Raw genomic sequence first — 12,835 nt, 5'->3', positions numbered from 1 at the left:
AGGAATAGAGGCTCAGAAATGCTAAAGAGATTAAAAAAAAAAATATTCTGCCAAGTTAAGAAGGGGTATATCTTAGAAATGTATATTAATACTGTAAAATCTGAATTATTAAATATACAAATGAGATGAAGCCAATCTAAATGTATAAAAATGTTTAATTGCAGTGTATTTTCTGAAATAGTACTTCAAGCAAGCACATATAATAACTCCCCTTACAAAGTGTTTGCAAGTAGAGAGGGCCGTGGGGACTTGGTTTAATAAAACGAAAGGAATTATGTAAGTGACGTGTTAATTATCAATAAAGGAATTTGTATGGAAAAAAGAGAGCTGAAATCAATTTTATCTTCATAGCCTTTATATTTCTTAAGGGCAAAGACTATCTTACTTGCTTTTGTGTTCTCTAGAACAGCGTCTGTCACTCTGTCTGTCCACAAATATTTTTTTGCGTATTTGTCACTAATTGCAAAAAGTGAGGGTCTAGCCTTAGTTTTGCACTGAATAAACAGGATTACCTTGGGCAGCTAGCAATCATTCTGAGTCTAGATAGCCCTCAGTTATCACTCACTTGTATGGTGGTGTCTGGGCCACCACATACAGCTGCACAGGTTGTGCACTGACGCAGCCCTAGTTTTCTGCCTTAATTTGTATGGTCTGTGTCTTGGTAAGCAGGGGACTTATAACTAGGTGAGTCTGATGAGCCTTTTGTTTCTAAATTACTTGGTAAAAGGTGTTTTTGAGACGGGTTTAAGGTTTTTTTCTCAAGTATATTAGATGCCATCTGAAGTCTCCTTTCTTTCTTCATTCATTAAAATATGTTTCTCAAAAATTCAGCAAAGGCGAACTTTAAATGATATCTCATTGAAATGCATGCTGTTCCAAAATAGTGAATTACACGTTGATAATCTTACCACTATTTCAGTGCAAGAGGAATAACATTTAAATGTCACTCACTGGCGCCCTGCCAGCTCCTCGAGAGTACCTTATAGGCCCATGACAACCCTGGTGTCACTGTGACCCAGGATTTCAGTCTCTGCTCTTCTAAGTCCAGAACCTCAGTCTTATTATCGAATTAAGCTAAAGTCAGCCATCTTCTGCAGAGGCGGGATGTGCCTGGCACATGGATTCATTTTTTTTTCCCCGGACCTGGCCGCAGATTGACAAGATCTTGTTCTTGGGCTTCCAAAGGCTGGTTTCTGTGCAGGTCACTCCCTCTTCAGTTTACTCATTTCATTTTCTTCTTAAAATGGGTTGTAATACTCTGGGTGCATTTACAGCTTCCTGTTAACCCTATTTTATGGTTAAATGGACAGTGCTAGGCAAAAGTGTTAATTCCGTATTCTATGCTGCTTTGTTGTTAAAGAAATATTCTAAATCTCTATCTTGCTAACAGAAAAAACAGAAATTGAAGTAGATCATTTTATAGCAAAAGGTAGTTAATGCAGCTTCTTTTGATACTCACATTTAGCCTTCAAGTTACAAGATTTAAGCATACATTTTTCTGGACAGACTGAAAATCATCATGATTTTATCAAAACTTGGAAGTAAGAAAGAAGTAGGGAAAATTTAAAGTACAAATCAACTTAAAATTAATAAAAGAAAAATACATAAAGCAACTTTAATTTTGACGAGTGTGAAGCTAATTATTTTATGTTGCTAATTAAAATCAGCCACACTCGAGAATGCCGACATTCACTCCCCTCGCTGATGACTACGCACATCGTTGCAACTTTGTCGTTCACTCTCATGCCGGCTTGATTGTGACAATCGTGGACAGCAGTGTGTAAGCACAGGATGAGGCGCACGGCTGTACTTTGCATCTTAGCAAGGTGCCTTTTCCTGGCCTCATTGCTCTGCCGCTTTTACAAATGTTTGTTTGGAAAGAAATGACCTATTGAATCACAGCTTAGGGACCTGTAAGAGTGGCACCAAGCATCCTTTCAGAGGAGTTCCTCCAAGTGTAGCTGGTCCCTTGGCCATCAGGTGAAGCAGATCAGAGCTCCCCCTCCAGGGGGCGCTGTTCCCATGCCGTCTGTGTGGGGGCGTGTGCGGAGCACGGCATCTCTGACCCCGGGGAGGACACAGGTGTTCATGCGACATGTGACATCGGTGACTCTGAGACTCCTTTCTTACTGTAGAGATTTTACCGTTTTGTACTAAATTTGCCTAGTGAATACATGCCTTTTTACATTCTTTTGGTCAACACTTAGTTTTTCTTATACTTTACTGTGTTTGAGAAATAAATTTGAATATCTGTGCATCATGAAAGTAAAATTAGGCATATGACACAATATATGGCAAAAAGATAATGTCATTGATTAAAAAGTAACCTTAATATTGAAACCATTTCCATCTGTTCCTTGACAGATTCTATCTGATCATTTCAGTGTCCAACAATAGTTACTGTTAATCATCACTTTTCCCCCACAGCAACCATATGAGATAGATAACCTTGTGTGATACCCTGTTTACAGCTGAGGAAACTGAACTTTGGAGTGACAGGTAGCTTCTGAAGGTCACACGCAGCAGACGGTTGTACCCCTGCTCTATGAGGGCCTGTGCTCCCTTCACTCGCTGCCCTGAAGTCAGATCCGGGCATTGGAGTGTGCCCGTGTGCCCCTGGGCCTGTGTAATAGTGTCAGCCTCTGTCATGGTGGTTCCTCTGAAGATGCGCTTCTGCCACCCAGAGAGGCAGCCGATGTGGACAAGTCTCCCTTCCCCAGAGCAGCTGTCCTCAGGGACGCCCTCCCTCACCACGCTCTCTAAGTTCTCCCTGCTTTGTTTTCCTTCATGGTCCTTAGCACCACATGGCAGCATCTAGATCTATTTCTTTGCATATATCCTGCCACCAGAATGTAAGCTCTCTGCCTTTATTCACGGCCGAATCCCCAGCCGTTAGCACAGAGCTGGCCTTTAAGAGGCCCTTAAGAACTAGTTAAGTGAATGAAGACACAGAGACACTGGTGCACCTTCTTGACCCTGCCTTGAAGCTTGATGGCCATTGGGTTGACTACTCAAGGCTTAACAATTCTCTTTGGGAGGTGAAGCTAAGGCTCATTTGTGTCTGTTTCCCTCTGTGCTTCAGAATGTTCTGCACTGAGCTGGCATTACCGTATAGTTAAATTTTTTAAGGAGTTAATTTTTGTAATGTGGAAAAAAACTACCAAAAGTGAAATGCTGAAGTCATACTGTAAGGTAATAGGTCTTTCCTCTTCTTCTATAAGCTTTATGTAATATTATTATTACTTTCACATTTTAAGACTTTTTAAAATGCATGTTAACCTAGGAAAGATATGGCGCCTTATATATCAGTTCATGAAACAAATTATCTCTAGTCCCACAGATAGTAGGATCACTGCACCTTGGGGTAAGTCAGCTTTATTTTGACCCTGTGTTTGCGGTCTTACTGACTCAACCAGTTACCCTCCTAAAGCAGTGCCTCTAAGAGACCAGCGCTGTGTGATGGGCCTGAGCAGAAAGGTAGAGTTGGAAGAAGGTTTTTGAAATATAACGTTTTTTTTCAACACAGAAAGGATCTTACTTAAACATGGTAACCAGCAAACAAGCACTTGAAAAATGCTCAAAATCATTTGTCATTAGGGAAACGAAAATGATTAGGGAAAGCCACAATGATATCCATTACACACCTACTGGAATGGCTAGTATTTTTTTAAACTTGGCGGTATCAAGGACGTAGTGCAATTAGAACTCTCATACACTTTGGGGTAGAGTTTCTTAGAAAGTTAAACATGCACTTACCATACAACCCAGCATTCTCATTCCTAGGGGTTTACCCAGAGAAATGAGACATACGTCCACACAAAGACCTGTGTGCAAATGTTAGCAGCTTTATTCCTAATTGCCAAAAATTGGAAACCCCCTAAATGTCCACAGAATGGAATATTACTCAGCAACAAAACAGGACACACCACTGATATGGGCAGCCATGTGGATGAATTTCAAAGGCGTGATGCTAAGTGAAGGGAGCCAGACACAGGAGGCTGCCTGCTATGTGACTATTTATTTGACGTTGTGGAGAAGGCAGAGCTGTAGGAAGATAATCAGGTCCATGGTTGCCAGGCGTGGGGACGACATCGACCACAAAATGGCAGCTTGTTGCCATGAGAGAAATATCCCATGTCTTGACCGTGCTGGTGGTTACAGGTCTGTATGGGGTTGTTATTGTATGTAAATTCTATCTCAATAAACATGACGTTAAATAATAATATGTAGTAGATGGCTATAAAAAGTGGTGCACATCATTGGCTAAACAAGATAAATGCATATTTAGCCCTAATTAACGAATATGTTTATCATAATATATAGCTAATTATCCATTTATTTTTTCCTACCCAGGAAAAAATAAATTTTCTATGATTTGTGCACCATTTTACCCTCCACAGCATAGAGGAATAATAAGGAACCTTGCATGTAATAGTTGTTCAAAAGTAATTGTTGAATGATCAAAACTGAGAAGCAAATTTCATATGTGAGTGGAAACATTTAATAATTTAATAAAAGCAGTAAGCTTGAAATATTGATATAACTAGCAGATTTAAGTATTCTAGAATCAGGTAAGAATTATTTGTGATCTTCCTAAAATGATAATGGTGACATGAATTGAGTCTAGCTCCTGCTTCCTCTATCTGGTGCTTGAATATAACTCCCGGTGGGTTGAAATCGAAATTCATTCGGTGACCAATTTTCCAAAGCGGGTGTGCCAAGATGAACCCACTTGAAAACTGTGGCTCTCGGACTTGGCTGCAAGACCCGTCCAGCTGAGGTGGGCTGGCCCAGCGTCTGCTGCCTTCGTTGTGCTTAATGCTGGATCCATCTGTTTTCTGTCAAAGCTAGTGCCAACAAATTACTAATCTATTAGAGAAACATGGAAATAAGATTGCACTTCTCATTCCTGGCTTTTCCTCTTATATTTTGCTTGGCTTGCGTATTTGGTTTTTATTTATTTTGGGGAGAAAGATATGTTATCACATAGACAAAGAGTTGGAGGGGGCATGAATCATTTTTCACTCCTTCCACACATTTTTAAAAGATTATGGGGAAAGATCATATCAGTGGTTACTGATAATTTTGTGACTGTTTTTGATGATGATGGTGATAGCAGCTGTCATTTCTTAGGTGACTATGATTGGCACTGTACTAGTCACTTTCTGCCTCCCCCCCCCCGTTATTATCATTACAAATGGCAAAACTGTTGTTCAGAGAGATTAAATAAACTTGCTCAAAGTCATGTCACTGGGAAGTGTCAGGACCAGTATTCACACCCAGATTCTAGAGCCCGTGCTTTACCCGGTGCTGCCTCTTAAGCCACTTACAGCCTTTAGAAACCATTTTTATCCAGGCATGTGAGTTTAATGAGGAAAGTCGTTAAAGTTTCAAGGAGAAGAAAAGGGGACTTTGTATTTCTTCTACCAAATAGAGACCTCTATAATTAGAGCATATTCCCTTGACATGTGCTTTTGAGTGCCAATTCATGGAATCAACCCAACTGATTGAGGAAAAAGAGACTGGGAGCCCGGTTCTCAATGGGCCTTTCTAAGTACAAGTGCGTGCATGGGTGTGCACGGTTGTTGTGCTCCAATGCATCCTCCACCCCACTACAGAATGCTTCCTGCTGTAAGACGAAGGCCAGCTGCTGAATTGAGCAAAGCTATTGAAACGCAGTTCGTCTCTTTTCAGTACATCACGTGAATGAGAAGGATGGACATAGGGTACCGGGTAACTGACCATCTCAGTCATGTCTTTCCTGGTGTTCATTAAGATAGAGCCCCTGACTGCCCGTTAAACCCAAAGCGCAAGAACCCAGCATGACAGCATCCCTCTGTTCCAACTAGAAGCACCGTTCACCAAAATCAGGACCCTTCTCCAGTAAAACTGTGTTGTGGGCATAGTCTGCAATAGCTATGTCTAAATCTTGTTTTCTAAAACAAGATTAAAGTGTTGTTTCATTTCCTTCGAAAGCAAAGGGTACATACGTTTTCACTGAATAAAGTTTCCTACCAAATGAGTCACTTACCAAGTGTTGGGGGAGGGTGGAAACTAGCTAGGGAGTAATAGCATGACTATGTGAATTAATTTCATTTGCATTCAAACTGTGAATGAGTTTATTTATTTTTAATAAAAGCAGGAGCCAAAAAGGAGCATTGTATTTCACTGATGTTATCAGATAATCTGGAAATGAGGGCATGTGAGGTCAGTAGGGGGCAGGGAGGAGTCTTAATTCTGCTCACAGAAGAGTTCTGAGGACTGGTGCTTCGAGAAAGTGTGGGAAGAGCCCGGACACAGCAGCCTGCCCACTGCTCTTGTCCCTCCCAACCGGCGTCAGCATAAGGTGCCCTTTACAAAAGCCAAGATGGTGTGGCGGGGAAACAGACTGGGGACCGTATGTGTGGTCCCGTGGGATGGAGATTCAGAAGCAACTTAAGAACTTTTTATGCAGAACTTTGAAACTCTGTGAATAATTGTGATAAACAGTGAATGTTTGACCCTGTACTTGAAAACTGTATAAGTTTGATTATTTCTGCAAAGGCAGAGTATCACGAAAAAGCAGTTTCATTTGAGGGGCTGGCCGTCAAAGACTGACTCGTATGCAGCTTGGTGGCACCGGAGGTAATTTACGGCAAATCCTTCCTTCTGTTCCCTCTCCATTTTCCAGTCCTTAGGTTGCCAGTGCCTCGCTCTGTTATTCCTCTTCATCCTTTCTTTAGCCTTCTGGTGGATATTTACGGTCAAAGAAGCTGCTGGCTTTAACAAGTCACTTTCTGTGCAGGCGGAGCACTTTATTAGCGTGTCCCAAGATTGGTCTATAGCAGGGTCAGCAGGTTATGGCCCACTTTGGCCCGCCACCTGTGTTTGTAAATAAAGTTTTATTGGAACACACAGACACTCCCATTTGTGTCTGTACCGCCTCTGGCCACATCGGCGCTACAGTGGCAGTTTAGTTGTGACAGTGACCAATCTGGCCCACAAAGCCTAAAATATTTACTCTGCAGCCCTTTACGGAAAGTGTGCCCACCCATGGTCTGTGTGAACAGTGACCTCTGCACCATCTGCCGTGAATACTACACTTAAAGGGCAACAAATCAGAAAGCTCACAGGATGCACCTAGCAAAGAGCAAGCACCCAGTCAGGGTTGAAAAGTCTGGATTTCTTGCAGATTTGTGGGTGATGCAGCCTTGGATGTGTGGACTTAAGAAAGCCTGGCTTTACGATGATGATGGTGTTGTTACATCAGTGGGTTTTCCATGAGCATTGGCGAGGCCGCGGTGGTGCTGGTGTGCAGGCTCTGCATGGCGCTCAGACGGCTCGGGTGCAGACCTTGGCTCCTCCACTTGTTAGCCACGTGACCTTGGGAGAAGCTACCCAGCATCCTGTGCCTTGGGTTGCTCATCTCTAACAGGATTAGAATAGTAGGGACCACTTACTAGGCTTGATGTGAGGATTAAGTGAGTTAGTACGGAGAACTTGGAACTGAGCTTAGCACATTGTAAAAGCAAACACTGGATATTGACTGTAGTTACTAATCAAATCCAGTTTCTGCTGGAAAACCAGGAGAAGCGCCTCCTTATCTTCAAAATAAACCTGAAGCTTGGAAGCCTGATACCCCGGCCCTGCTGAATCTGGCCTCTTCTCTCTGTGCCCACTTCACAGCCCCACGGAGCTCATCAGTGACTTTGTCTTGAGTATGTCAGTCTGTCTGTCTGTGCCATCGTCTGTGCCTCTCCCTCACATGCTCTCTCCCCACCCTTCTGCCTTTTTCACATCCAACAATGACACTTGTCCGTTTGTACACCCATGTTTGGGGTACTTTACGTGTAGTATATCATTTAACCCTACTGGCAGCTCTTCAAGTAGACAGTGTTAGAGAGAGTTAGTCCTGTCTTACAGAGAAGAGAATGAAACAGAGATGAGAACGACTTACCTGGGGTCACGTAGGCGGTAAATGCCAAGCCTTTGCTCCACTCCAGCTCCCCGAGCCTGCCCGCATGGACTCCTGAGCTTGCAGCCCAACAGCGGCTCTATCTAAGAAATTTCCACTGAACCCCCCTGCCACGGTGACCCCCTGCATCCCCCACCCCACGCAGACTTGCCCTTAATTCCCTTGCACTTTTCACAGTGCGTTATCATTTTGTTTTTGCTTTTGTATTTTTTCTCATCTTACCCCCGCTCCTCCACCTCTAACACACACACACCACAAACACACACTTAGACTGTGAGCTTCTTGAGTGCAGGAGTTGGATAATTGGATTGTATTTAACTTTATATCCCCTGTGCCTAGAACAGTGATGTTCTATGAATGAGGAGATTCTTCCAGAAAATCGTAAGGACTGATGGAGAAACGTAGATCCATATTCTACAAACACTTGTCTGTTTACATTTATTTCATTTCTGCAGTCATTTCTTGGAAGGCAGCAGATTTTCTTGGTTAATTATGTGAGTTTCAGATCAGTTTGCTTGAGCTTGAATCCCGACCTACTTGTGTTAATTTTCTTCATTTGTGAATAGCATCATGGGCGTATCTATATTTCATATGGTTATTGGAGAAATGAATGAAATCATTGACGCAAACCACTTGACCCCGTGTCTCATTCGTAGTATGGCTCAGCAATTATCATCTGCAATTATTGTCATTGGAGTGGCATTATGTGTGCCTTCAATTTACTCGAATTTAATTTGTGTACACTCAATCAATGTAAAAGGTGTGGAAGGAGAGAAAATGAAACTATTGAAATAGTTTGCGCCATTACAGCTGCCATCCTACTCCGTGAGCGTGTGCCCCAGTGTGAGCAGGGGTGGGAGGTGTGATTGGGGTTCCTCACCCCAGTCTCAGGCCCTGCCTGCTCCCCTGGTGCCACCATCTCACCATGTGGAGTATCATGCTAGTGCTTGAAACCGTCTCGTAAGACATGGCACCAAGCACAAGCCAGCCACTTTATCTGGCACTCAAGCAAAAAGCACCAGTGTTCCCAACACCAGAGTAAAACTGACTGCCAGACTAATGTCCAGGTTCCATGTGACACCACCCGTGGGATTTGGGAGGATAATTTTCACCGTCGGTGCGTTTTGTTTTAACACACTGTCTTTCTGGACCCTTTATCATAACTGTCGAATGTCTAGTGATGATTGGTACAGTCTCAGAGTGGTGCTCACCTAAGGACTGGGGATGGAAATGATTATTTTGGTTAAAATGTAAGAAGGTGAGGTGTTGGATGTGTTGAAGCTACGCTCCATGCTGGCATCGCTGTTCTATTCCTGTTCGTAGATTTAATGTTGTAATGACTAGCCTGGATTCCCCTCCACGTTACAGTGGTCCTGGGTGGCTCTTTGCCTTTGGAATGTGCAGAGAAAGCATATTTTGAGACTGCCAACCTCATCAGCACCAACAGGGGAAGTGTTAATAAGGATAATGACTGATATTCTGTGTTGATCACATTGTTGGACCTAAAGTATTTCCAGTGAATGCTTTCACAAGTCCAGATATTAAGTAAAAGGCTTTCATTTGTGTTTGCTTTTTGTTTAGGTAACTACTCCAGACCCCCAACGTATAGTGGGGTGCCCAGTGCAAGCTACAGTGGCCCAGGGCCCGGCATGGGCATCAATGCCAACAACCAGATCCATGGACAAGGGCCAAGCCAGCCCTGTGGTGCTATGCCCCTGGGACGAATGCCATCGGCGGGGATGCAGAACAGACCATTTCCTGGAAATATGAGCAGCATGACCCCCAGTTCTCCTGGCATGTCTCAGCAGGGGGGGCCAGGAATGGGGCCACCAATGCCAACCGTGAACCGTAAGGCTCAGGAGGCAGCTGCTGCAGTGATGCAGGCCGCTGCAAACTCGGCGCAGAGCAGGTATGCCGTCGGGGCGGGCGGTCTGTGTGTGGACGTGTGAGCTCGTGCTGGGCGCAGAGCTGCGTCGTCTCTTGGGTCCCACAGGGGTGGAGAGCAGCAGGGTGTAATTTCGCTTGGCTGTTCCTTTTGTGTTAAATATATTCTGTACCACAAAGATCAGAGAAAGAAATGACCGTGATCTATGAAACATTGAGGAAGGAATCTGAGTGGTGGGCAAGTCAGTTGTGGAAGCTTCTTTGAAATGGCTGTGAACGGTCATTGCAGCCAGTAGCCCAGAGGCAGTGACATCGGGAGTGTCTGTGTGGTTCCATTTAAAACAGCGAGGTTTAGACAGCAAATTCTGAAGCCTAAAAACTAGTTAAAATCTAAAATACGAAAAAGAACCTCCCTCATTTTTACCCCCACCACAAAAATCTTTATAAAATAGAAACTTTGGATATGCACTATGTGTATTGTGTGTGTTTGTCTAAATGTATATGTGTGAGGTTTATACACTGCATATTCTTATGGTGTATTTTATTTTTCTGGGCATACCTCTCTATCTGTCCAAACCAAAATATAGTTAATAAAGCAAAGATAATATTTCAGCAAGTTTAAGTTGATAGAGCAAAATTTAAGCTTCAATTACTTACTTGTTTTTAATCCCGATTTTTAAAATTAACTCTTGAAGTAAATACTTGGCCTGTATAAAAGTTTATCCTTAATTAACAGTTTATGAGGCAAAAGTGAATATATTCTAAAAGAAGCACATGTAAATATGTTTCAAATTATGTTTAACATATGTTAAAATATGTTTTAAAACAAAGCACATTGAAAGATATGTGTGAAGATACGGTATCTTCTGAAGAAAAGAGAGAAGATTCTGATTTTTGTCAAAGGGAAATAAAAGCTACTGTGTGTGTGTTCGTGTGTGTACCTGTATGTCTGTGTTTTTAAATGTGTCCCTTTGTTTCTTTTCCTCTAAAGCTAGTTGGGGCATGTTAGGGGTCCCTCCAGCCTCACCATTGGCTCCAAATGATAATACATTTCCCAATAATAAGGAATCAAAAGGAAAATCAGTCATTCTCTCTCTCTCTCTCATCCACATTATGGTTATTTAAAATCTTCTGAACCCCAACAGCATACCTCTGAATCGAGTCTACACACGCTTTAGGGGATGTTTTAATAAGCCTGTCTATGAAGACAGGTTTGGCTGGTCCAATGGAAGGTCTCGTTTAGGTTTAAATGAGTTGTCCATGGTTGCAACTCATAAAGCACAAGTTATTTTCTTTTTAAGTAGAAAGTACTTGATTGCCTTTGAGATGAAGCTTTGGATAGTGATCTGGGAAGAAGATACCCATCGAGATTAAGGCATAATTGTTTGCTGAGAAAGTCCTGCTATGCTTCCTTTCTGAATCAGCTTATATCTCATTTTATATAAATTAATATATAAATACACATCCATACATTTTCGTTTTCTATTTCTAATCAGTGGAGCATTTCAGAGCCTTCCTTCACATCCTGCCCGTTTTAGCTTTCCAGGAGTTTAAATGGGGAGCGTATATTTCGGCCTTTACCAAAGTCACAGCTGTCAACTGAGATCTGACAATGTTACTTTTCTCTCTCCTTTGCCCTGTCCCCCACCCTTTTTTTTTTTTTTTTTTAAGGAATGTTATCCAGTCCCTCCCGGGCAGCTGCATGGTACAGAGTCTCTGCCCCGTTCTGTAACCCTCCACACCCCTGTGTGGGCATAGCAATGGAAGGGGGATTCATACTTGTCTACAGAGCAAATCCAAAGTTGTTCTTCTGTTCTGCTTTAGGCCACCATACATTAGGTCGCCTGCTTATCCCAGCCAGTCTGGGGCTGGCGGACGCCCCCTGTTTTCTTCCCAGCACCCCAACTATGGCACCTCTCAGGCTCCCGTCCTGCACCAGCCTGACCAGTACGGGTAGGTAGCGACACCCCCTGACTTGCTGCGGGACTGGGCCTTTTTTTAAACTGTTAATGACCGTGCCATCTGGCTGCGAAAAGGGACACCCAAAACGAGAAAGGGAAAGACCTAGAAGGAACGCCATCTCAGAGGGGGTTGTCTTTCCGTTCATTTCTGTTCGTTTCGGGGTTTTTGTTTGTTGCGTTCTGTTTTGTTTCTCACTCTTATTAGCGGAACTGTGGTAGTTTGGTGGGGGACCCGCATGCGTCCCCCAGACCCTGTCTTTGCACGGCTTCCGCATGGCTTCTCTCCCTCATGCCTGAGCGGGAAAGACAAGCTTTTATCTACGTGAAAGTAAGGAAATCACCTCCTCTGGCGTCATTTCCCCCATTGTCGTCGTTGTGTTGTCTAGGAACTTGTGTCGTGTAGCACTGTTATGATGACTGTGTTATTGTCATTCCTGCCACCACAATGACCTGCTCCCACACGCACCCCTGAATTCAGAGCATAGGAACCATATTGGAAGAGGGTCTCCCTGCATGAGACATGACAATGTTATTACAGGACTTCTGAGGGGTTTCTTTATATCGTCACCGCGCAAACATCCATGCCAAAGATTTCTATTTCCTTCTCCCAAGGAATTTTAGAATATTGAAGTCACCAGGAAAATACAACCAAATAATCCAACACAGAATTTTCTCTCTAAACAGTGTTGCCATATTATTAATTACAACACAGGAATTACATACAGCAACAAAAAGTGTCTCTCGTCTTTTCTACTACAAAACTGTATAATATCAGCCTGTCACCATTTTTAGGTTAGTAAATGCTCTTAAAGTACATTATTATTGAGTGATTTACTAAGCAAAAGTATTACTGGTATGATTTTGCATGTAGTAATGGTGAGATTATCCTACACAGTTGGAATCACATTGAGTAGTTAGTTTCAGTAGAAATATACCACATTTTTGGTTAAAAATAAAATGAAGCAGTCAACTAGCTTTGTTTAAAGACGAAACCTAGAGAACTCTGCTTTCGCTACTTGTTATGAATACATGACAC

The 12,835-nt window shown here is 42.8% G+C and overlaps 1 protein-coding gene across 11 annotated transcripts in view; it reads left to right on the top strand.

Annotated features, from left to right (window-relative positions):
• The window catches only part of ARID1B (AT-rich interaction domain 1B), a 413,167-nt gene that overhangs the window by 344,525 nt on the left and 55,807 nt on the right, over positions 1-12,835 (top strand). For 6 of the 11 annotated variants that reach the window (XM_044761123.2, XM_044761128.2, XM_044761127.2 and 3 more), the window contains 2 exons: positions 9,536-9,863; positions 11,663-11,791. In XM_044761123.2, the coding sequence (XP_044617058.2) occupies positions 9,536-9,863; positions 11,663-11,791 (457 nt within the window). The remainder of the gene's footprint in view (positions 1-9,535; positions 9,864-11,662; positions 11,792-12,835) is intronic. The other 5 variants (XM_070485295.1, XM_044761130.2, XM_044761129.2 and 2 more) reach the window with 1 other exon arrangement.

Source organism: Equus asinus, chromosome 1 (assembly GCF_041296235.1).
Source record: "Equus asinus isolate D_3611 breed Donkey chromosome 1, EquAss-T2T_v2, whole genome shotgun sequence".
NCBI classification, from domain to species: domain Eukaryota; kingdom Metazoa; phylum Chordata; class Mammalia; order Perissodactyla; family Equidae; genus Equus; species Equus asinus.
Note: the sequence above shows the minus strand (reverse complement) of the source record. Positions and strands in the feature narration are given on the sequence as shown.